The sequence below is a fragment of the Mizuhopecten yessoensis genome, unplaced genomic scaffold (genome assembly GCF_002113885.1).
Source record: "Mizuhopecten yessoensis strain PY_sf001 unplaced genomic scaffold, ASM211388v2 scaffold8693, whole genome shotgun sequence".
Classification (NCBI taxonomy): domain Eukaryota; kingdom Metazoa; phylum Mollusca; class Bivalvia; order Pectinida; family Pectinidae; genus Mizuhopecten; species Mizuhopecten yessoensis.
The window spans coordinates 107,361-134,571 of record NW_018407674.1 but is presented as its reverse complement, the minus strand read 5'-3'; the positions used below and the strand labels follow the sequence as shown (position 1 = coordinate 134,571).

The window sequence follows — 27,211 nt, the reverse complement described above, 5'->3', positions numbered from 1 at the left end:
CCAAGTTTTCATACCGAGAAGTCACCATACAATCCGATTAGTCTACATGCGTCCCAAATAAATTACATGTAAGTAAAGCAAACTACCCCAGGCAATGATTTAAGGATAACGTTACACGCAGTCTTTATGTCGAAGTCATTGTGGGTAAAACGTGTACTGTCTTTTGACCTAAATGACTAACAGGACACTCACTTAAATTTCAGCCAGCGCTTCAAGTACATCCATGTGTGTATGTGTATGGTGATATGGTGTCTAATTTTAGGCAATTGTCATGGTCGATGGTTACATAGCGTACACATTGTACATACGGGTAGGTATCGCTTCCATGGATCCTATATACCAGTGTCACCGCCAGGTATGGCTAATTTATTTTGTTAGAGAGAGAGACTATATGTGTTGTTGATGTTTTGACGATAGGGATGTCATTTTACATGTGTTATGGATTGTTGCATGCATGTTTACAGTACTGCCCACATCACTGCAATCAGAGGTTGATGAGCACGGTATGACGGTGGGGAGAATGCTTACCGACGTCAGTTGTGTGGGGTGTTGCGCAGGGGCTAGCGACGATTATGTTATGTACAGTTACGTATTTTTTCTCACTATTTTTTATTCTTATCACATAGAAATCGTTGCTAGCCCCTGTGGGTGGTGCAAGTCATTAGGTTGACTGTGTGTCGGGGAGTGGATATGGTCAGTACATGGTCGTAAATGTCATATGTTGATCAAGAGGGGATACATGTGTAAGAGGGTGGTTAAGGAGTGATGCTCATTGGAGTGGGGTTGAGTCTGGGGGTTCATGAAACCGTTCTCTTGCTCAAGCATGGATTCTGTGATCAAACCATTTTTTTTTGAAAACCACTTAAATCATGTGACACATCCAAAATGTCAAGTGTAATCATCTAAGGCGTTATTACCCCGTAAGACTAGGTGTAATCATCTAAGGCGTGATTACCCTGTAAGACTAGGTGTAATCATCTAAGGCGTTATTACCCTGTAAGACTAGGTGTAATCATCTAAGGCGTTATTACCCTGTAAGACTAGGTGTAATCATCTAAGGCGTTATTACCCTGTAAGACTAGGTGTAATCATCTAAGGCGTTATTACCCTGTAAGACTAGGTGTAATCATCTAAGGCGTTATTACCCTGTAAGACTAGGTGTAATCATCTAAGGCGTTATTACCCTGTAAGACTAGGTGTAATCATCTAAGGCGTTATTACCCTGTAAGACATGTGTAATCATCTAAGGCGTTATAACCCTGTAAGACTAGGTGTAATTATCTAAGGCGTTATTACCCTGTAAGACTATGTGTAACCATCTAAGGCGTTATCACCCTGTNGTATACCCCATCATAGTACTACCAACAGATATATACACCCCCTGTATACCCCATCATAGCTGCACTACCAACAGATATATACACCCCCTGTATACCCCATCATAGTACTACCCACAGATATATGACCCCCTGTATACCCCATCATAGTACTAACAACAGATATATGACCCCCTGTATACCCCATCATAGTACTACCCATAGATATATGACCCCCTGTATACCCAATCCCCTGTATACCCCATCATAGAACTAACAACAGATATATGACCCCCTGGATACCCTATCATAGCCGCACTACCAACAGATATATTCACCCCCTGTATACCCCATTATAGCCGCACTACCAACAGATATATACACCCCCTGTATACCCCATCATAGCCGCACTACCAACAGATATATGACCCCCTGTATACCCCATTATAGTAACCGTATATGGATAATCTTATCGGTCCAAATCCTGTATGTACAGACTACATAGGAACGCCCCATCCATCTGTATCAACGACTATACAAGTTTTATGTTATACATGTAACAACCAAAGGAGATATGCTTTGCATGAGTGCCGATTACGGTAAGTCGCATACGATAATTTAGACAAGAACAACTCTGTCCGTTGTATTAAACAGCCTCAGATTACAGTATTGTGCACACAGGGACATTTGTTTACAGTATCGTGTTTTGGAGAGTTATAAGAAATGTTAAGGCTTCGTATACACTGTATATCACTGGCCACATTCGGTAACATACCCGTTACAAACGTCTAATATAACCCTGTGCTTACTAGGACAAGACCGGCACACTTTCATATCCTACTGTTCGCACGCACTTATCATAAAGAATTTTATGATAAAAGTGCTAAATTTGAACTTTAATTTAATATCTCATTAAATTCGTAATTTGGCGTATTTTAAACTACAACCTTTCAGTGAATTTATTCTATCAAGTGACATTGTCATCGAGGAAAAGATTGTATTGCTGTTTTGTAGATTTTCGCAAAGCGTTTGATTTTATCGACGGCGCAAGTTGACTAGGCTTGGTATTCGAGGGAAAATGTAGTCTGTTATGAAGTCGCTTTTACAGATCAGTCAAATCCTGTGTTTCAATTAATGGGAAATGCTCTAATGTTTTTGAAAACAATGTTGGTTTATTGTAAGGGGAAATTTTGATGATGATGATGATGATATGATGATGATGATGATGATGATGATGATTGTGACAAATTATAAAACTAGGGTGTGTTGTGGGCATTTGTATTACTAGTATATGATTGTATGTATTACTATGCAATCTTTGTAACATACATTTTATGCTTAACTAATAAGCTGTAAAGCCTACAGAATAAAATAAATATAAACTGATATATTAATATGCTGGAACTATTTTATGTAAATCGTTTGCAGCATTAACTCTCCTTAACCTGTGTCAATTTAGATAAGTTCTATTTACGAAGCTTTTCCTTGAAGTCGACATGTTTAATTCGTTTGGAGCATTGTTGTCAGATAAATTCATATACCTTTTAGCTTAATTCTATAACGTAACAGGATTAACTGGTCTTACCAGATCGGCACTGCATTCAAGCTCAGACAAAGGACAGCGCGGCCTCGGTCTCAAAGGACAATTCCTGTGAATGACAGATGTCACTCAAACTAATTGTTCTACTTTTATTGTGTAGATGTACTTACTGCATACTTCCCACCTCTCACAATGGAAAAGTGTGGGCAATAAATAACTTGCTACCACAGTCCACTGCACACATAACCCCTTTCAAGGCCAATCATGATTACATGACCATGAAAGGGGGTGTGCCCAGTGGACTGTGGTCACAAATGCTGTAAGAAAGGGGAGATAATCAATCAGAAAAACAATACAGGGGAAAGGATAAACTTATATAATTAGTTGACACATTTAAAATAAGAAAAAAAAGAAGCTTAAAATGGTTATTCATGATTGATAAACAAACAAACAAAATTCCTTGTCACGTGAGATGAAACGCATTTCCTGGAAAAGTTTAAATTCTTTAGGAGCTGTTCCTTTACACAAAATTGCACATTCAAATATACCATTCATTGAAAGATCTGGAATTCCTTAGGGATTGTTAAACCCTTATATTGTATGTATGAAAATGGTTTCAATATCCTGTACCTTTGCCACATCCTGAAAATTAAATTGAAAATGTAGTCAGAAATTCAACATTGTTTCCCGTATTTTGTTCTAATTGTTGAACAGACACTCCTTACCTTCCCTGACACTGGAGCTGGATATAGTAATGCAAAAACACTTGTATCCATTATGAAGGATACACTCAGACTGGGCTATTGAGAAAAAAGACAATCTTACCTGGTTGTGATTATTACCCACACAGGTACATGTAAATTATCTGCAGTGTAGGGTAGGTAAAAAGATTGTCCAGGTGAACATTTTTTACTCCATTTTTCTGTTTTGTTCGAGTTGGGCAGCATACAGTAAGCCAGTTATTGCATGATTTCTCGTCACTCGGGACTTATTACACCCTCGCCTCGCTCGGGTGTAATAAATCCCTTGTTACTCGAAAACTATGCAATAACCTTTACTTACTAACGACATGATTATGCTTGTAATATCAGTTAGGAACCTAGGCCTCGGACTGTACGGGCGTGTTTTTGGATACTCCAGAAATCGCCCACTGACCTAGAGCCAGTTATTGTAATATCAGTTAGTGACCTAGGCCTCGGACTGTACGGGCGTGTTTTTGGATACTACAGAAATTGCCCACCGACCTAGAGCCAGTTATTGTAATATCAGTTAGGGACCTAGGCCTCGGACTGTACGGGCGTGTTTTTGGATACTCCAGAAATCGCCCACCGACCTAGAGCCAGTTATTGTAATATCAGTTAGGGACCTAGGCCTCGGACTGTACGGGCGTGTTTTTGGATACTCCAGGAATCGCCCACCGACCTAGAGCCAGTTATTGTAATCGATTTTTATTTGGACAGCATACAACATCTCCAGAAGTTTTACTTTCAAATAAGATAACAACACGTCACAGAATCGTTGTTATACATTACTCTTTCAGAAGAGTAGATTATATACTTTATGGATCCGCATATTATTTTGTGAAACGTGGGGCGTCAAGATTTGAAATATTTATTACGGGGTAGTAATCAAACGCATAATCAGATACTAGAAGCGGGTAGCAGTATTTAGTGTGAGGCATTGGACTCATCGATAATCAGATAGCGGGTAGCAGTATTTAGTGTGAGGCGTTGGACAGATAGCGGGGTAGCAGTATTTAGTGTGAGGCGTTGGACAGATAGCGGGTAGCAGTATTTAGTGTGAGGCGTTGGACAGATAGCGGGTAGCAGTATTTAGTGTGAGGCGTTGGACAGATAGCGGGTAGCAGTATTTATTGTGAGGCGTTGGACAGATAGCGGGTATCAGTATTTAGTGTGAGGCATTGGACAGATAGGGGGTAGTAGTATTTAGTGTGAGGCGTTGGACAGATAGCGGGTAGCAGTATTTAGTGTGAGGCGTTGGACAGATAGCGGGTAGCAGTATTTAGTGTGAGGCGTTGGACAGATAGCGGGTAGCAGTATTTAGTGTGAGGCGTTGGACAGATAGCGGGTAGCAGTATTTAGTGTGAGGCGTTGGACAGATAGCGGGTAGCAGTATTTAGTGTGAGGCGTTGGACAGATAGCGGGTAGCAGTATTTAGTGTGAGGCGTTGGACAGATAGCGGGTAGCAGTATTTAGTGTGAGGCGTTGGACAGATAGCGGGTAGCAGTATTTAGTGTGAGGCGTTGGACAGATAGCGGGTAGCAGTATTTAGTGTGAGGCGTTGGACAGATAGCGGGTAGCAGTATTTAGTGTGAGGCGTTGGACAGATAGCGGGTAGCAGTATTTAGTGTGAGGCGTTGGACAGATAGCGGGTAGCAGTATTTAGTGTGAGGCGTTGGACAGATAGCGGGTAGCAGTATTTAGTGTGAGGCGTTGGACAGATAGCGGGTAGCAGTATTTAGTGTGAGGCGTTGGACAGATAGCGGGTAGCAGTATTTAGTGTGAGGCGTTGGACAGATAGCGGGTAGCAGTATTTAGTGTGAGGCGTTGGACAGATAGCGGGTAGCAGTATTTAGTGTGAGGCGTTGGACAGATAGCGGGTAGCAGTATTTAGTGTGAGGCGTTGGACAGATAGCGGGTAGCAGTATTTAGTGTGAGGCGTTGGACAGATAGCGGGTAGCAGTATTTAGTGTGAGGCGTTGGACAGATAGCGGGTAGCAGTATTTAGTGTGAGGCGTTGGACAGATAGCGGGTAGCAGTATTTAGTGTGAGGCGTTGGACAGATAGCGGGTAGCAGTATTTAGTGTGAGGCGTTGGACAGATAGCGGGTAGCAGTATTTAGTGTGAGGCGTTGGACAGATAGCGGGTAGCAGTATTTAGTGTGAGGCGTTGGACAGATAGCGGGTAGCAGTATTTAGTGTGAGGCGTTGGACAGATAGCGGGTAGCAGTATTTAGTGTGAGGCGTTGGACAGATAGCGGGTAGCAGTATTTAGTGTGAGGCGTTGGACAGATAGCGGGTAGCAGTATTTAGTGTGAGGCGTTGGACAGATAGCGGGTAGCAGTATTTAGTGTGAGGCGTTGGACAGATAGCGGGTAGCAGTATTTAGTGTGAGGCGTTGGACAGATAGCGGGTAGCAGTATTTAGTGTGAGGCGTTGGACAGATAGCGGGTAGCAGTATTTAGTGTGAGGCGTTGGACAGATAGCGGGTAGCAGTATTTAGTGTGAGGCGTTGGACAGATAGCGGGTAGCAGTATTTAGTGTGAGGCGTTGGACAGATAGCGGGTAGCAGTATTTAGTGTGAGGCGTTGGACAGATAGCGGGTAGCAGTATTTAGTGTGAGGCGTTGGACAGATAGCGGGTAGCAGTATTTAGTGTGAGGCGTTGGACAGATAGCGGGTAGCAGTATTTAGTGTGAGGCGTTGGACAGATAGCGGGTAGCAGTATTTAGTGTGAGGCGTTGGACAGATAGCGGGTAGCAGTATTTAGTGTGAGGCGTTGGACAGATAGCGGGTAGCAGTATTTAGTGTGAGGCGTTGGACAGATAGCGGGTAGCAGTATTTAGTGTGAGGCGTTGGACAGATAGCGGGTAGCAGTATTTAGTGTGAGGCGTTGGACAGATAGCGGGTAGCAGTATTTAGTGTGAGGCGTTGGACAGATAGCGGGTAGCAGTATTTAGTGTGAGGCGTTGGACAGATAGCGGGTAGCAGTATTTAGTGTGAGGCGTTGGACAGATAGCGGGTAGCAGTATTTAGTGTGAGGCGTTGGACAGATAGCGGGTAGCAGTATTTAGTGTGAGGCGTTGGACAGATAGCGGGTAGCAGTATTTAGTGTGAGGCGTTGGACAGATAGCGGGTAGCAGTATTTAGTGTGAGGCGTTGGACAGATAGCGGGTAGCAGTATTTAGTGTGAGGCGTTGGACAGATAGCGGGTAGCAGTATTTAGTGTGAGGCGTTGGACAGATAGCGGGTAGCAGTATTTAGTGTGAGGCGTTGGACAGATAGCGGGTAGCAGTATTTAGTGTGAGGCGTTGGACAGATAGCGGGTAGCAGTATTTAGTGTGAGGCGTAGGACAGATAGCGGGTAGCAGTATTTAGTGTGAGGCGTTGGACAGATAGCGGGTAGCAGTATTTAGCGTGAGGCGTTGGACTCGCCGCCTGAGTGTATATGCAGTAGATGTACAAGTCAAGTCAATGTTATTTAAAAGTCGGTACATGGTTAAACAAGGCAACATAAGCCTATGCGGAAGACAACCGACTATATAACAAATAAAAGCGGAGCTAGCATTATTTAAACATAACAAGCAAACTGTACTTCACAATGGGTGACGGAGTGGGTGCTGAGTTAGTATCGCCAGTGAAACATCTTTATAGTCTGTCTTACTTTTTTATGTTAATAATTTTATGAATGACTCCTCTGACGTCTAAGTAAGGTTATATAGTTATGTAACACACGCACTGGGTTAAGACGTCTCGTAACGCTGTTTTTTTTTATTTTTTTTTTATTTTTTTTTATTAATTTGAGCTATCATAATTAAGAAACATCTTGAAACAAACTAAAACAGTTAATTTAAGCTATGATTTAACAAGAAATGTCTTTTAAAAGATAAAAAGGAAGTTTGACTTATGTGGTTATAAGAATGAAATAGCTGTGTACATTTGACATTTCTTAAAACATTTGATGAGACGAATGGATATCAATGAAATTCATAACAGCATCATAAAGAAAACACACATTTCCTTGGTCAAAACCATGTTGATATATCAGCAGGAGATAGCTCGCAAATGTGTGTATTATAAGGTTTTCTAGCATGTCTCGGACAGAATATCGTATACTTTTGTGTGTATTATAGGTTTTCTAGCATGTCTCTGACAGAATATCGTATACATTTGTGTGTATTATAAGGTTTTCTAACATGTCTCGGACAGCATTTCTAGCATGTTTCGGACAGAAAATCGTATAAATTTGTGTGTATTATAAGGTTTTCTAGCATGTCTCGCACAGAATATCGTATTCATTTGTGTGTATTATAAGGTTTTCTAACATGTCTCAGACAGCATTTCTAGCATGTTTCGGACAGAATATCGTATACATTTGTGTGTATTATAAGGTTTTATAGCATGTCTCGGACAGAATATCGTATACATTTGGGTGTATTATAAGGTTTTCTAGCATGTCTCGGACAGAATATCGTATTCATTTGTGTGTATTATAAGGTTTTCTAACATGTCTCGGACAGCATTTCTAGCATGTTTCGGACAGAATATCGTATACATTTGTGTGTATTATAAGGTTTTCTAGCATGTCTCGGACAGAATATCGTATACATTTGTGTGTATTGTAAGGTTTTCTAGCATGTCTCGGACAGAATATCGTATACATTTGTGTGTATTATAAGGTTTTCTAGAATCTTCCCTTACCTTGAGGGTGTGATAGAGAAATCTCTAACCCTCGGGGTGAATTCTTTGGTTGTATACCCTCGGCCGAGCCTCGAGTTGGAGATTTCTCTATCACACCCTCAAGGTAAGGGAAGATTCTATTAATCTTTTCCCTAGCAACAACGGAGTATGTGAGAAATATGCTTCCTGACTATACATATATATAGAACGATATGAGGTACCTGTCTTCTAGCTATATGTAGGACACCCTTGTCCTTGATACATTTAGATATAGGAAAAGATGTCTGTTAGTATTTTCTGCTGTATAGTTGTACCTTAGCTATCACAAGCGACATACCTGTCTGCTAGATATAGATATATGATATGTCTATAACCGACTGGTTTGTCTACGGGTGCATTTTCGCATTGTTTGCAGCGGCATACGACTTAATTAACCTTCATAAATATGTAACGGGGTTATTTTTTTCATAATATTTCAGTGATGTGCATGACCAGACATGATTTAATCTAACAAAGATAGAGTATCAACAACTTTAAGGTACTCTGAAATGACAAATGGATACCACTAACACCGACCTCGAGGAACGTCCTAGTCATAGACTAGAAGTAAGGGACAAGGGTTCTCTGGCCAGCTTCCGAGAAGGGTGCGTATACAAGTACATCAGTAATTATTCTCTGATCTACAACTACCGGTCAGTGCCTGGTACATGTCTATTATTACACTTTGTGTCCGACTGTTGACCTCCTCTTCCTGTGTTACAGCAAGCTCAATAGACTTCTCTACCCTTTTAGATTTCTGATATCTTATGCCTGTGTATGTTAACAATGATATCTTATGCCCGTGGATGTTAACAATGATATCATATACCCGTGGATGTTAACAATGATAACTTATGCCTGTGGATGTTAACATAATAACTTATGCATGTGGATGTTAACAATGATATCTTATGCCTGTGGATGTTGACAATGATAACTTATGCCTGTGGATGTTAACATAATAACTTATGCATGTGGATGTTAACAATGATATCTTATGCCTGTGATGTGGATGTTAACAATGATATCTTATGGGATGTTGATAATGATATCTTATACCTGTGGATGTTAACAATGATATCTTATGCCTGTGGATGTTGACAATGATAACTTATGCCTGTGGAAGTTGACAATGATATGTTATGCCCGTGGATGTTGACAATTATATCTTATGTCTGTGGATGTTGACAATGATAACTTATGTCTGTGGATGTTAACAATGATATCATATACCTGTCGATATTGACAATGATAACTTATGCCTGTGGATGTTAACGATGATAACTTATGCCTGTGGATGTTGACAATGATATGTTATGCCCGTGGATGTTAACAATGATATCATATACCCGTGGATGTTAACAATGATAACTTATGCCTGTGGATGTTGACAATGATACGTTATGCCCGTGGATGTTGATAATGATATCTTATACCTGTGGATGTTAACAATGATATCTTATGCCTGTGGATGTTGACAATGATAACTTATACCTGTGGATGTTGACAATGATATCTTATGCCCGTGGATGTTGATAATGATATCTTATACCTGTGGATGTAAACAATGATAACTTATGCCTGTGGAAGTTGACAATGATATGTTATGCCCGTGGATGTTGACAATGATAACTTATGCCTGTGGATGTTGACAATGATCACTTATACCTGAGGATGTTGACAATGATATCTTATGCCTGTGGATGTTAACAATGATAGCTTATGCCTGTGGATGTTAACAATGATAACTTTTGCCCGTGGATGTTAACAATGATAACTTATGCCTGTGGATGTTAACAATGATAACTTATGCCAGTGGATGTTAACAATGATAGCTTATGCCTGTGGAAGTTGACAATGATATGTTATGCCCGTGGATGTTGACAATGATAACTTATGCCTGTGGATGTTGACAATGATAACTTATGTCTGTGGATGTTGACAATGATAACTTATGCCCGTGGATGTTAACAATGATATCTTATGCCTGTGGATGTTGACAATGATAACTTAAGCCTGTGGATGTTAACAATGATAACTTATGCTCGTGGATGTTAATAATGATAGCTTATGCCTGTGGATGTTGACAATGATAACTTATGCCTGTGGATGTTGACAATGATAACTTATGCCTGTGGATGTTGATAATGATAACTTATGCCTGTGGATGTTAACAATGATAACTTATGCCCGCGGATGTTAACAATGATAACTTATGCCCGTGTATGTTGACAATGATATCATATACCTGTGGATGTTGACAATGATAACTAATGCCTGTGGATGTTGACAATGATAACTTATGCCTGTGGATTTTGACAAAGATATCTCGCCTTTTTTGTTACTTATCATGTGTTTGTTATATCGATTTTCTCTATCGGAAGTTTAATGCCTGTATCCAAAGACCATGTTTGTGTTGTTTGCTTGGTCATCATTGCCTTGGTCATCATTGCCTTGGTCATCATTGCCTTGGTCATCATTGCCTCTATTCAATTTGCCTCTATTCAATTTGTTACCGTTTTATTCTGTTTCAAATTGTGACACTGTATATATTTCACATGGTGTTTATTCGTTTTTGGTGACGTCGACCTGTGTTCATTGTTGGTGACACAAACATATGTTGTTGTTGGTGACAAAATCATGTGTTGTTGTTGGTGACACAAACGTGTGTTCGTTGTTGGTGACGTAAACATGTGTTGCTGGTGCTGACACAAACATGTGTTGTTGTTGCTGACACAAACATGTGTTGCTGGTGCTGACACAAACATGTGTTGTTGTTGGTGACACAAACATGTGTTGTTGTTGCTGACACAGACATGTGTTGTTGTTGCTGACACAAACATGTGTTGTTGCTAGTGACACAAAAATGAGTTCGTTGTTGGTGACATAAACATGTGTTAATGTTGGTGACACAAACGTGTGTTCGTTGTTGGTGACACAGGTATTTAGTGTTCGTTGTTGTTGTTGTTGGTGACACAGATATTTAGTGTTCGTTGTTGGTGACACAGATATTTGATGTTCGTTGTTGATGACACAGGTATTTAGTGTTCGTTGTTGGTGACACTGGAATTTAGTGTTCGTTGTTGGTGACACTGGTATTTAGTGTTCGTTGTTGGTGACACAGATATTTAGTGTTCGTTGTTGGTGATACAGGTATTTGGTGTTCGTTGTTGGTGACACTGGTATTTAGTGTTCGTTGTTGGTGACACAGGGGTTTAGTGTTCGTTGTTGGTGACTCAGATATATAGTGTTCGTTGTTGATGTTGTTGGTGACACAGGTATTTAGTGGTCGTTGTGGTGACACTGGTATTTAGTGGTCGTTGTGGTGACACTGGTATTTAGTGTTCGTTGTGGTGACACAGATGTTTAATGTTCGTTGTTGGTGACTCAGATATATAGTGTTCGTTGTTGATGTTGTTGGTGACACAGGTATTTGGTGTTCGTTGTTGGTGACACTGGTATTCAGTGGTCGTTGTGGTGACACTGGTATTTAGTGTTCGTTGTGGTGACACAGATGTTTAATGTTCGTTGTTGGTGACACAGATATTTGGTGTTCGTTGTTGGTGACTCAGATATATAGTGTTCGTTGTTGGTGTTGTTGGTGACACAGGTATTTAGTGTTCGTTGTTGGTGACACAGATGTTAAGTGTTCGTTGTTGGTGACACAGATATTTGGTGTTCGTTGTTGGTGACTCAGATATATAGTGTTCGTTGTTGATGTTGTTGGTGACACAGGTATTTAGTGTTCGTTGTTTGTGACACAGATATTTAGTGTTCGTTGTTGGTGACACAGATATTTAGTGTTCGTTGTTTGTGACACAGATATTTAGTGCTCGTTGTGGTGACACAGATTTTTTAATGTTCGTTGTTGGATACTCAGATATATAATGTTCGTTGTTGGTGACACAGGTATTTAGTGTTCGTTGTTGGTGACACAGATAGTTAGTATTCGTTATTGGTGACACAGGTATTTGGTGTTCGTTGTTGGTGACACAGATATTTAATGTTCGTTGTTGGTGATACAGGTATTTAGTGTTCGTTGTTGGTGTTGTTGGTGACACAGATGTTTAGTGTTCGTTATTGGTGACACAGATATATAATGTTCATTGTTGATGACACTGATATTTAGTGTTCGTTGTTGGGGACACACATATTTAGTGCTCGTTGTTGGTGACACAGATGTTTAGTGTTCGTTGTTGGTGTTGTTGGTGACACAGATATTTAGTGTTCGTTGTTGGTGACACACATATTTAGTGTTCGTTAAGGGTGACACAGATGTTTAGTGTTCGTTGTTGGTGTTGTTTGTGACACAGATATTTAATGTTCGTTGTTGGTGACTCAGATATATAGTGGTCGTTTGTGGTGACACAGGTATTTAGTGTTCGTTGTTGGTGACACAGGTATTTAGTGGTCGTTGTTGATGACACAGGTATTCAGTGTTCGTTGTTGGTGACACAGATATTTAGTGTTCGTTGTTGGTGACACAGGTATTTAGTGTTCGTTGTTGGTGACACAGATGTTAAGTGTTCGTTGTTGGTGACAAAGATATTTAGTGTTTGTTGTCGGTGACACAGGTATCTAGTGTTCGTTGTTGGTGACACAGGTATTTAGTGTTCGTTGTTGTTGTTGTTGGTGACACAGATATTTAGTGGTCGTTGTTGGTGACACAGGTATTTAGTGGTCGTTGTTGATGACACAGGTATTTAGTGTTCGTTGTTGGTGACACAGATATATAGTGTTCGTTGTTGGTTATACAGATGTTTAGCGCTCGTTGTTTGTGACACAGATATTTAGTGTTCGTTGTTGGTGACACAGATATTTAGTGTTCGTTGTTGGTGACACAGATATTTAGTGTTCGTTGTTGGTGACACAGATATTTAGTGTTCGTTGTTGGTGACACAGATATTTAGTGTTCGTTGTTGGTGACACAGATATTTAGTGTTCGTTGTTGGTGACACAGATATTTAGTGTTCGTTGTTGGTGACACAGATATTTAGTGTTCGTTGTTGGTGACACAGATATTTAGTGTTCGTTGTTGGTGACACAGATATTTAGTGTTCGTTGTTGGTGACACAGATATTTAGTGTTCGTTGTTGGTGACACAGATATTTAGTGTTCGTTGTTGGTGACACAGATATTTAGTGTTCGTTGTTGGTGACACAGATATTTAGTGTTCGTTGTTGGTGACACAGATATTTAGTGTTCGTTGTTGGTGACACAGATATTTAGTGTTCGTTGTTGGTGACACAGATATTTAGTGTTCGTTGTTGGTGACACAGATATTTAGTGTTCGTTGTTGGTGACACAGATATTTAGTGTTCGTTGTTGGTGACACAGATATTTAGTGTTCGTTGTTGGTGACACAGATATTTAGTGTTCGTTGTTGGTGACACAGATATTTAGTGTTCGTTGTTGGTGACACAGATATTTAGTGTTCGTTGTTGGTGACACAGATATTTAGTGTTCGTTGTTGGTGACACAGATATTTAGTGTTCGTTGTTGGTGACACAGATATTTAGTGTTCGTTGTTGGTGACACAGATATTTAGTGTTCGTTGTTGGTGACACAGATATTTAGTGTTCGTTGTTGGTGACACAGATATTTAGTGTTCGTTGTTGGTGACACAGATATTTAGTGTTCGTTGTTGGTGACACAGATATTTAGTGTTCGTTGTTGGTGACACAGATATTTAGTGTTCGTTGTTGGTGACACAGATATTTAGTGTTCGTTGTTGGTGACACAGATATTTAGTGTTCGTTGTTGGTGACACAGATATTTAGTGTTCGTTGTTGGTGACACAGATATTTAGTGTTCGTTGTTGGTGACACAGATATTTAGTGTTCGTTGTTGGTGACACAGATATTTAGTGTTCGTTGTTGGTGACACAGATATTTAGTGTTCGTTGTTGGTGACACAGATATTTAGTGTTCGTTGTTGGTGACACAGATATTTAGTGTTCGTTGTTGGTGACACAGATATTTAGTGTTCGTTGTTGGTGACACAGATATTTAGTGTTCGTTGTTGGTGACACAGATATTTAGTGTTCGTTGTTGGTGACACAGATATTTAGTGTTCGTTGTTGGTGACACAGATATTTAGTGTTCGTTGTTGGTGACACAGATATTTAGTGTTCGTTGTTGGTGACACAGATATTTAGTGTTCGTTGTTGGTGACACAGATATTTAGTGTTCGTTGTTGGTGACACAGATATTTAGTGTTCGTTGTTGGTGACACAGATATTTAGTGTTCGTTGTTGGTGACACAGATATTTAGTGTTCGTTGTTGGTGACACAGATATTTAGTGTTCGTTGTTGGTGACACAGATATTTAGTGTTCGTTGTTGGTGACACAGATATTTAGTGTTCGTTGTTGGTGACACAGATATTTAGTGTTCGTTGTTGGTGACACAGATATTTAGTGTTCGTTGTTGGTGACACAGATATTTAGTGTTCGTTGTTGGTGACACAGATATTTAGTGTTCGTTGTTGGTGACACAGATATTTAGTGTTCGTTGTTGGTGACACAGATATTTAGTGTTCGTTGTTGGTGACACAGATATTTAGTGTTCGTTGTTGGTGACACAGATATTTAGTGTTCGTTGTTGGTGACACAGATATTTAGTGTTCGTTGTTGGTGACACAGGTATTTAGTGTTCGTTGTTGGTGACACAGATATTTAGTGTTCGTTGTTGGTGACACAGATATTTAGTGTTCGTTGTTGGTGACACAGATATTTAGTGTTCGTTGTTGGTGACACAGATATTTAGTGTTCGTTGTTGGTGACACAGATATTTAGTGTTCGTTGTTGGTGACACAGATATTTAGTGTTCGTTGTTGGTGACACAGATATTTAGTGTTCGTTGTTGGTGACACAGATATTTAGTGGTCGTTGTTGGTGACACAGATATTTAGTGTTCGTTGTTGATGACACAGGTATTCAGTGGTCGTTGTGGTGACACTGGTATTTAGTGTTCGTTGTTGGTGTTGTTGGTGACACAGATATTTAGTGTTCGTTGTTGGTGACACACATATTAAGTGTTCGTTGTTGGTGACACAGATATTTAGTATTCGTTGTTGGTGACACAGGTATTTAGTGGTCGTTGTTGGTGACACAGGTATTTAGTGTTCGTTGTTGGTGTTTTTGGTGACAGACACAGATATTTAGTGTTCGTTGTTGGTGACAGAGGTATTTAGTGTTCGTTGTTGGTGACACGGATGTTTAATGTTCGTTGTTGGTGACACAGATATACATATTTAGTGTTCGTTGTTGGTGACAGAGATATTAAGTGTTCGTTGTTGGTGTTTTTGGTGACAGACACAGATATTTAGTGTTCGTTGTTGGTGACACAAATATTTGGGGTTCGTTGTTGGTGACACAGATATTTGGTGTTCGTTGTTGGTGTCACAGATATTTAGTGTTCGTTGTTGGTGACAGAGATATTAAGTGTTCGTTGTTGGTGTTTTTGGTGACACAGGTATTTAGTGTTCGTTGTTGATGACACAGGTATTTAGTGTTCGTTGTTGGTGACACAGATATTAAGTGTTCATTGGTGGTGTTTTTGGTGACACAGGTATTTAGTGTTCGTTGTTGGTGACACAGATATTTGGTGTTCGTTGTTGATGACACAGATATTTGGTGTTCGTTGTTGATGACACAGATATTTAGTGTTCGTTGGTCTCATTCTATGGCCAGTTAACTCATTTTCACTCTTTATATAATTACAGTCCCTTTATTGGTCACAACACCTTGGTAACACATGCAGAATTCCTGAAGGTAGCCAATTACAATCAGGAACCTCGTGTATTCCGACTGCTTCCAGTGGGCGGCGCAAGCAACTTTATCGGTGATGTGTTTTCCCTGATCATTTGGTATTTCATGTGCGTCTATTCCTGCTGTGTCATCCCAGTAAGTCTTGAATTTGACTTTTCATTTAGATTAAGAAGATATAAACAAACCAAATTTCAGATTGACAGATTTGAAATAATAAACTTTTACTGATTCATTAAAGCGCACCATTTTAGTGCGAATAATCTTAAAGGGAATCCCCTAAAATGTTTAATATTGCGTTTTGATCACTGATACATAAATGATATGTTCTTCCTGAAGATTGGTACATATTTCTTCTCACAGATTGCCTGCTACTGTGACAACACAGTTATAAACATTGCCAACGCCGCCGTTTTGTGCGTCCTGCTCATGTATTACATCATAGGTATATACACCATCACCAGAAACAAGACAAAGCTAAAGCGGATGCTGTGTGTGGCAGAGGTAAGATACCAACACACAGCCTTAGAAACATCTCACAGTCGAATTTATTTGTCATGTTGAACCTGTTGGAGTAAAGGCTTGTAATGAGATATTTCAGTCATACATCATCTAGTATAGTCTTTAACCGAGTATGTTTATAAATAATAGATAAGACAGGACACGTAGTGACGGGTACCACATCCAATGCTGGAAACACTGCAGAACACTGGTTAACACCTTCGTGTTTTTTTTGTGAGACTTCCTGATGTCCTCCTGTTCGATTATTTTTATTTCTATTTCCTGGTTTTGTCTTTCTGTATTTACTATGAGATCTGCCTTTGCCCCTGTGCGTTTACGCTGTGATATATTTTGTCCTTGTGTGTTGACGCTTTGATATATTTTGCCCTTGTGTCTCGACGCTGTGGTACAATGTATACATTGCCCTTATGTGTTGACGCTGTGGTATATATTGCCCTAATATGTTGACGTTGTGGTATATATTGCGCTTATGTGTTGACGCTGTGGTATATATTGTTCTAATGTGTTGACGCTGTGGTATATATTGCTCTAATGTGTTGACGCTGCGGTATATATTGCCGTAATGTGTTGACGCTGCAGTATATATTGCCCTAATGGTTGACGCTGCGGAATATATTGCCCTAATGTGTTGACGCTGCGGTATATATTGCCCTAATGTGTTGACGCTGCGGTATATATTTCCGTAATGTGTTGACGTTGTGGTATATATTGCCCTAATGTGTTAACGCTGTAGTATATATTGTCCTAATGTGTTGACGCTGCGGTATATATTGCCCTAATGCGTTGACGCTGCAGTATATATTACCGTAATGTGTTGACGCTGTGGTATATATTGCCTTAATATGTTGACGCTGCAGTATATATTGCCCTAATGTGTTGACGCTGCGGTATATATTGCTATAATGTGTTGACGCTGCGGTATATATTGCTCTTGTGTGTTGACGCTGCGGTTTATATTGTCCTAATGTGTTGACGCTGCGGTATGTATTGCCCTAATGTGTTTACGCTGCGGTATATATTGCCGTAATGTGTTAACGCTGCGGTATAAATTGCCGTAATGTGTTGACGCTGCGGTATGTATTGCCCTAATGTGCTAATGTGTTGACGCTGCGGTATATATTTCCGTAATGTGTTGACGTTGTGGTATATATTGCCTTAATATGCTGACGCTGCAGTATATATTGCCCTAATGTGTTGACGCTGTTGTATATATTGCTCTAATGTGTTGACGCTGTGGTATATATTGCTGTAATGTGTTGACGCTGCGGTATATATTGACCTAATGTGTTGACGCTGCGGTATATATTTCCGTAATGTGTTGACGTTGTGGTATATATTGCCTTAATATGCTGACGCTGCAGTATATATTGCCCTAATGTCTTGACGCTGCGGTTTATATTGTCATTGTGTGTTGACGCTGCGGTATAAATTGCCCTAATGTGTTGACACTGCGGTATATATTGCCGTAATGTGTTGACGTTGTGGTATATATTGCCTTAATATGCTGACGCTGCAGTATATATTGCCCTAATGTCTTGACACTGCGGTATATGTTGCCGTAATGGGTTGACGCTGCGGTATATATTGCCCTAATATGTTGTCGTTGTGCTGCGGTATATATTGCCGTAATGTGTTGACGTTGTGGTATATATTGCCTTAATATGCTGACGCTGCAGTATATATTGCCCTAATGTGTTGACGCTGTGGTTTATATTGCCCTAATGTGTTGACGCTGTTGTATATATTGCTCTAATGTGTTGACGCTGTGGTATATATTGCTGTAATGTGTTGACGCTGCGGTATATATTGTCATTGTGTGTTGACGCTGCAGTATATATTGCCTTAATATATTGACGCTGCAGTATATATTGCCCTAATGGTTGACGCTGGAGAATATATTGCCGTAATGTGTTGACGCTGCGTACATATTGCCGTAATGTGTTGACGCTGCGGTATTTATTGCCGTAATGTGTTGACGCTGCGGTATGTATTGCCCTAATGTGTTTACGCTGCGGTATATATTGCCGTAATGTGTTAACGCTGCGGTATAAATTGCCGTAATGTGTTGACGCTGCGGTATGTATTGCCCTAATGTGCTAATGTGTTGACGCTGCGGTATATATTTCCGTAATGTGTTGACGTTGTGGTATATATTGCCTTAATATGCTGACGCTGCAGTATATATTGCCCTAATGTCTTGACACTGCGGTATATGTTGCCGTAATGTGTTGACGCTGCGGGATATATTGCCCTAATGCGTTGACGCTGCAGTATATATTACCGAAATGTGTTGACGCTGTGGTATATATTGCCTTAATATGTTGACGCTGCGGTATATATTGCCCTAACGTGTTGACGTTGTGGTATATATTGCCCATATATGTTGACGCTGCAGTATATATTGCCCTAATGTCTTGACACTGCGGTATATGTTGCCGTAATGTGTTGACGCTGCGGTATATATTGCCCTAATATGTTGTCGTTGTGGTATATATTGCCGTAATGTGTTGACGCTGCGGTATATATTGTCATTGTGTGTTGACGTTGCGATTTATATGGTCCTAATGTGTTGACGCTGCGGTATATATTGTCATTGTGTGTTGACGTTGCGATTTATATGGTCCTAATGTGTTGACGCTGCGGTATATATTGCCGTAATGTGTTAACGCTGCGGTATAAATTGCCGTAATGTGTTGACGCTGCGGTATATATTGCCGTAATGTGTTGACATTGTGGTATATATTGCCGTAATGTGTTGACGCTGTAGTATATATTGTCCTAATGTGTTGACGCTGCGGTATATATTGCCGTAATGTGTTGACGCTGCCGTATATATTGCCCTAATGTCTTGACACTGCGGTATATGTTGCCGTAATGTGTTGACGCTGTGGTATATATTGCCGTAATGGGTTGACATTGTGGTATATATTGCCGTAATGGGTTGACATTGTGGTATATATTGCCGTAATGGGTTGACATTGTGGTATATATTGCCGTAATGGGTTGACATTGTGGTATATATTGCCGTAATGGGTTGACGCTGCAGTATATATTGTCCTAATGTGTTGGCGCTGCAGTTTATATTGTCCTAATGCGTTGACGCTGTGGTTTATATTGTCCTCATGTGTTGACGCTGCGGTTTATATTGTCCTAATGTGTTGACGCTGCAGTTTATATTGTCCTAATGTGTTGACGCTGCGGTATATATTGCTCTTGTGTGTTGATGCTGCAGTATATATTGCCCTTGTGTGTTGACGCTGTAGTATATATTACCCTTGTGTGTTGACGCTGTGGTATATTTGTTTTTGTATGTTGACGCTGTGGTACATTGTATATATTGCCCTAATGTGTTGTCGTTGTGGTTATATATTGCTCTAATGTGTTGACGCTGTGGTACATTTGCTTTTGTATGTTGACGCTGTGGTACAATGTATATACTGCCCTAATATGTTGACGCTGTAATATATATTGCCCTTGTGTGTTGACGCTGTAGTATATATTACCCTTGTGTGTTGACGCTGTGGTATATTTGTTTTTGTATGTTGACGCTGTGGTACAATGTATATATTGCCCTAATATGTTGACGCTGTAATATATATTGCCCTTGTTGACGCTGTAGTATATTTGTTTGTATATATTGCCCTAATGTGTTGACGCTACGGTATATTTTGCCCTAATGTGTTGTCGTTGTGGTGTATTTACCCCCTATATGTATATATGTAGACCCTGGTGTGTTTCACGATTCCCAAACTTGAAAGCTTTTTTTTAATTCATACATTTTTGTACTGTATTCCAAACAGAAAATGTGGGCATTGCATTAAAATCGTATTGACCAATGTATATATGCTCTGTATTCTGTTTGTGTTTGTATCTAAAGCTTAATCATATTATAATATGAGTTACTTCCTATTCTGTATGTAGTAATGAGTCACTAGTACGAACTCGTTCTGAAAGTTCGGCAGCTATTTTTTAAGGAGTTGTTATGCACATTGATTAGCCTGACACTGGAAGGTTGGACTTTTCTTACTTCTTCCTAGAACATCGGTGGTTGTCGATCTAGATTTTGACGTTTGGTTTCAATCATTGCACTTCAACCATACTACATATTATCAGCTAGAAAATAGCGGCTGTCTTTAACTATATTCTATTTTGTGTTGCTTTATAGAAGCGGTAACATTTTTTTATTCGTCTTACTGAATCTAATTCCTCAGAAATGCCAACTTGAATTTCTATCTTTCAATCTTACCGATCTGTTTCTACAGAAGAGACGACATGTGTTTGGGTCGTTCTATCTTACCGATGTGGTGTCACAGGAGAGTCGATCTTAACCACTTATCTGATAATGTCATCAATCTGTTGTCGTAGAAGAGGTTTGGGGGCTCTCACTCACTAGCAGTTTCCAAATTCTCGTTTCGTTCCATTTGGGTTTTAGTTCATGGGGAATATCCCCCCAATACTTTTCTGTAATATTATATATTTATCTGTTGATATTTTACTGCTTTTGCCTTAATCAAAATTTTCAGTCTTTTTTTAAGCCTTCTAGGCTCTTGAATCGCTCAGGAGTTTCGTCTTGCCAGCTCTTAACTCGCTTAAGTCTGGTGGTCAGTTTGCCTCTCTTGAATCGCTCAAGTGCAAGAGCTCTCTGCTTTTAAATCGCTTAAAAGTTCTTTACTACTTATGAGTATTTTATATGCATCTCTTGAATCGCTCAAGGGTTTGCTCTAGATATCTACATTTATACTGTCTTGAATCGCTCAAGAATGTTCACTAGATATTTACATTTGGCCTGTCTTGATTTTTCCTTTAGCCTCTTTCTTTGCTTAGGAGGCTACCTCGCCAGTACACGTTTGTTTTGTAGTGTTGTATATAGTTAGCTTATAGTGTTGAGTGAGTAGTCCCATACGCCAAAGTATAAGTTTGTATTTTCTTTTTATCTTGCTATCTGTCTCATTTAAATATCTCGAATTGTAATAAACAGTTAAACTGTTGTTTCATCGTTTTTGTTGTGTATAACATGATAATTTGACATGTGTGTTAAATTATAGTTGATATACAACTTTTATTGCTCCCTTGCTTATATCTATTATAAGTTGTTTTCTTACAGTGGAGCATTTAGATATATAGGTATGAATTTTACTCATGTTCATCTCCTTGTTTACGTGTGGTAATTCTTGTATCTAGGTTTTTCATGTTTATGTTTTAAAGCAAATTAGGAGAGTGTTAACCAATCAGCATTAACCTCTAGAGGGTATGTTGTATTGTCAGTGCCCCTCATTATTGATTTCTAGCGGGTGTTGGTGTGTTTGCTTTTCGCGTACCCACCCACCTATCCCAGCAGCTCTCGAGCTTTGTTGTTAATAAGCTTCACGGATTGTTTAGTGCTTGTTTGAATATTTTACTTCTACTATCTTTTGTATTCTTTTGTGATAATCAGGAGATGTATCTGTTTTCATTGAATTTACCGTGTTGCTTATAATAATTATATACATGGTATCTTGTGTTAACATTGGGTTACTCACTCTTTTATCCCTAGGGTTTTAATTCCTGGGGAATTCCCCCCCCCCCCCCCCAATACTTTTCTGTAATATTATTTATTTATCTGTTGATTATTTTACTGCTTTTGCTTTATAAAAAGCATTTAATTTTTCGGTCTATTCTTAAGACTTCTAGGCTCTTGAATCGCTCAGGAGTTTCGTCTTGCTCATCGCTTAAGACTGGTGGTCAGTTTGCCTCTCTTAAATCGCTTAAGTCTGGTGGTCAGTTTGCCTCTCTTGAATCGCTCAAGGCAAGAGCTCTCTGCTTTTAAATCGCTTAAAAGTTCTTTACTACTTATGAGTATTTTATATGCATCTCTTGAATCGCTCAAGGGTTTTGCTCTAGATATCTACATTTATACTGTCTTGAATCGCTCAAGAATGTTCACTAGATATTTACATTTGGCCTGTCTTGACCTGTCTTTAATCGCTCAAGAGTTGTCTGGCCTACTCTAAATATATTGCTGAGAATACATTTTTTTTCCTTTTGGCCTCTTTCTTTGCTTAGGAGGCTACCTCGTCAGTATACGTTTGTTTTGTAGTATTGTGTATAGTTAGCTTATAGTGTTGAGTGAGTAGCCCCTGATACGCCGAGGCAATAGGACTTTGAACCTTTCGCTTTCTCCTCCTATCTATATTTCACCTGGAGTGATTGGCCCTGTGCCATTATCATTGTTGGTAGTCAACTGAAGAAGTAACGATTCAAATTCAAATTCAAATTAGTTTATTATAGTGTCACATGTAAAAGGTACAAGTATTACAATCTCTAAAATATGTCTACTCACCCACCCTTACATCAAGTCTATAGTAGACTTACGAGACACTCACCCGCCCTTACATCCAGTCTATAGTAGTCTTACGAGACACTCACCCACCCTTACATCCAGTCTATAGTAGACTTACGAGACACTCACCCACCCTTACATCCAGTCTATAGTAGTTTATTATAGTGTCACATGTAAAAGGTACACGTATTACAATCTCTAAAATATGTCTACTAACCCACCCTTACATCCAGTCTATAGTAGTTTAGTATAGTGTCACATGTAAAAGGTACAAGGATTACAATCTCTAAAATATTTCTACTCCCCCGCCCTTACATCCAGTCTATAGTATACTTACGAGACACTCACCCTCCCTTACATCCAGTCTATATTAGTTTATTCTAGTGTCACATGTAAAAGGGACAAGTATTACAATCTCTAAAATATGTCTACTCTCCCACCCTTACACCCAGTCTATATTGGACTTACGAGACACTCACTCTTCTCCTATCATTCTAGACTGTAAAAGTATTTCATATATATACATACTTATGAATTAAAAACAATTTGCCAATATAAAACTACAAAAATAATTGACATTAAAAGATACATTACTGCTTAATTATAGATCAAGTTGCGACGTCGATTGAGAATATTAACACAGGTTTTGGCACAGGACCTCGCCAAGTAAGGGTTGCTTAGAATTAAAACTAACTTTTCCTCTTTACGCATATTGTAAAAATCATTTGTGATTTTACTAGCCTCCTGCAATAGGCCTGAACGGAGATCATTATACAAGTTACATTCTATCGTTTGTAGTATCAATGGGCGCCAGTAAACAGACACCTTAATTATAACAGCTATACAGGAATGAAATTATAAATAATACAAAAGACCGCGAGTACCTGTGAATATCATCACCAGGTTTTAAGTATAGGGACGTTTTTGTCTTCAAAATAGACATTGAAAGCAAATACGATTTAAAACAAGAGTGTCATACTAAAAGTAACAACTTATATGTCATTAGACATTCAAAGGCACATTTGAGTGAATCAGACTTTTGTTGGGTGACGTTTAACATGAGAGTAAAGCTTCACCAGTGTAGACAGAAATCCTAATACTTTCTTCTAAATGCAGTCTCTTTGTTGATCTATCCATTTTTACCGTTTAACAAGTACGGTTCTTTCATGTCCAGTACTTATTTGGCTATAATAAAAATAAAAAGGATTTCGTGAGAGGGATAAAGATAACAGACTTTTCCTGTATTCACAAGGTATAGAATTTTATTTGTATGTTGAGACTTTGAAATGATACCAAAATCTTGAATGTACAATTGCCTTTCAGACAACTGCAGATAGATACCAGGGTTATCAAAATTACTTCTTTGAAGTTGGATCCAACAACACTGAGCAGCTTACGTTTTTGAATATGAAGCATAGGAAAAAACTTCGACAGGAAATCGTTATTCGCAAAGGTGGGTACAAATGTACAAATAACGTTTATGGTGTATTGATCCTCATGTTCGGATAAAAAGTGCAGCAAGGCCGGTTGATTTATTTACGAGATCAATATATACTTCAGAATGTCTGTAATGACACTGATATAAAGAAGCTTATTAGCGTTTTCACTGCGGACCCATGGTTACCTTCACTGTGCTATGTACTGTAAAAGGTTATGCCTCTAAACCTCGCTTGTTTCTTTCTGTGGTGATATTGGTGAGGATAATTATATCGATATTGTTAGGTTTTATAAACGACTATATGACGAGTCTTTGCTAATACTGAACCTCACACTAACTTATACAAAACGAGAGAGAGAAAAAAACAAACCTAAATGTAACAATTAACATATATTCAACGGACATTGTTTTTTTAAATTTCAAACAGATATTATTAATACCAAATGCTGATTAAGAGGAGAAAAATTGACTAGTACAAGATATATCAGTAGGTATTCGAATATCTTTAGAACCAATGTTTAATTTAAAAGTGTATTATCTATGTATATAAACAAGGTACATTATGTATGTAAGAGCATGATACGTGTGAGCGAATAATGGACGATATAGTTACACGTTCATATTCATGACTATGTAGTACTTAACGTTTTGAAAAACTAAATAAACAGATATTAAAAATAGAACCTAATATGTACTGCCATGTTTTACTGTTGTACAGGGAAGGGGATGGTGGTGATGTTATGTGCAAGATCCTACTGGAGGAGTCGCATTATTTACCCCATTATATGTCTAGCAGTCCTCAGCCTCTTCAATCTTATCGGTGTTATCGTCCAACTGGAAACCATGAAGCGTGTCAAAGGTTGACAACCACTACTGGGTTCTATTTAAACGCGGTACATTCTCGCCAGGGTCAAGGATGTTGTTACCATCTCCACACAACATCTGTTGCTGGAAGAGTGGTGTACGTGGTGTTTACTCCCAAAGTTACCCGTAAAAGACAGGAATTGACCCGTGAAAAGATCAACATGCTTTTCCCGAGGGAAATACCGCCACATGTACACGCACTAAGACGTCACGACGCACTTTTGCATACTTGACCTCTGACCTTTTATTGCATATAACACTATTGTTAACGTTGTGCTTTTCTGATTTAATGTTCAGGGTTAATCATCCCTAAAGAATTAACATAATTGTATCCATGCGCGTCATAGAATACAAGCATATAAAGGTCCGGAGTATTGACACTGGCATGTTTAATCAAACACGGGTATGATCCGTGGACAGGGAAATATCAAGCCTTGGGTAAGAGTTTGACTGTCCAGCCTCGTGCTAGACAGCCAAACTCTTACCCGCGGGTTGAGATTTCCCTGTCCACGGATCGTACCCATGTAAGATTCTATTGTTCTTCCACATGAAGTTTTTTTTGTGTCAAATTGTTATGCTCATTTTGATACCAGTTAATTAAGTTGTTCATATTATTCTACTTTATCTATGTTCGGTTTTACTTCTGACAGGCTTTGGCTACTGCGTCATTGAATAATCTAGACTAATATGGACGTCTCTTTTTTTCTCTTGACATCTACACTGCATTTTCCGGTTGAAGGAAGTCAAGACAATTACAACTACCATATTGAAGGTGTGGCAAGATAATTGCATATGAATACATTGAGGTAGTCAGGGTTTTCATCTACATTTAAAGCTTCACAAACGTTATCATAACCGCAAGGATTTCCTTGAATTGGATTTTCAGTATATGATTAGATCATTGCGACCAATGTAACTTGCCAGGTTTTATTTGACACGAGACGTTTTAATTCATGCCACATACGTTGATATTTTAAACAAAAGAGCTATGGCGGGTTGCTATGCCTATTTCCCCAAAGCTGTGATCCGCTAGTGCGCTCGTGCCATCACGTACTATTCTGACGCATCCTCAGGTATTTTTATACAGATAACTCTATCGGAATCTTGGGTCTAAGAATATATTATTATGCAGGTGTAAACATACGAATTTAAGGCCATGACTATTAATGCAAGCGTTTCTCGATAAAGACGCAACGATTTTTTTTAATTCACGTTATTTATATTATTTCTAAAAAAGCATACGCTGTATGTAAAACAAAATCGTACAATCACTACCAACAACTTTTGAAAGGATATACTTTTCATTACTACTGCCTGCATCATGCCATTACTTTTTTTTTCTTTTTTTACAAAAAGCACATTTTGTTCTTCCTGCACCTTTGAAATCATTTTCGAAAAATATGTCTTGTACGTCAATTTTGCTGCATACTTTGTGCTTCAATCTTCCTGCATTTTAAACAAAGAAGACTGTCCTCGCTGATGACTTCTCGCATTTTCGGTGATTTATCGCTTGTCGTTATTGGTGAAGAGATATCATATATATCACATATTGTTACTGATTCTACTGTTAACCGTTAAACTGTTAGCATTTAGTTGTGCTAGGCGTTTGTTTTAATGGGAGGGAACGCATGTATCGCATATTGATACATTTGTGTTGAAATTAAAATAAAACATTAATCAGATCAGTGTTTTCTTGTTGTTTTAAGTATCGAATATATTTAGGATATCAACAACTTTTATTTCAAACAGCTTTCTTCCATCCTTGAAATGTAATAATGTGATCCAAGTGTGTTATTGACACATTGTTCCCGTTAAGTTACCTTAATGATCTGAGTGTGTTATTGACACGCTGTTCACGTTGATCTATGTGTGTTATTGACACACTGTTTACGTTTAGTTACCTTAATGATCTGAGTGTGTTATTGACACACTGTTCACGTTAAGTTACTTAGATGATCTGAGTGTGTTATTGACACACTGTTCACGTT

The 27,211-nt window shown here is 39.0% G+C and overlaps 1 protein-coding gene across 3 annotated transcripts; it reads left to right on the top strand.

Moving 5' to 3' along the window:
* The first annotated feature begins 196 nt into the window (after positions 1 to 196).
* On the top strand, positions 197 to 26,905 carry LOC110456348. 3 transcript variants are annotated; one of them, XM_021507031.1, is made up of 6 exons: positions 197 to 310; positions 8,754 to 8,918; positions 16,038 to 16,218; positions 16,444 to 16,584; positions 24,245 to 24,374; positions 25,078 to 26,905. In XM_021507031.1, the coding sequence occupies exons 2-6, from the start codon at positions 8,830 to 8,832 to the stop codon at positions 25,221 to 25,223; spliced, it is 687 nt and encodes a 228-aa protein (XP_021362706.1). In that variant the 5' UTR covers positions 197 to 310; positions 8,754 to 8,829; the 3' UTR covers positions 25,224 to 26,905. The 3 variants fall into 3 exon arrangements, with proteins under 3 accessions (XP_021362706.1, XP_021362704.1, XP_021362705.1); XM_021507029.1 differs by having other exon boundaries at positions 197 to 355; XM_021507030.1 differs by lacking the exon at positions 197 to 310 and adding an exon at positions 1,809 to 1,915.
* Positions 26,906 to 27,211: the final 306 nt, after the last annotated feature.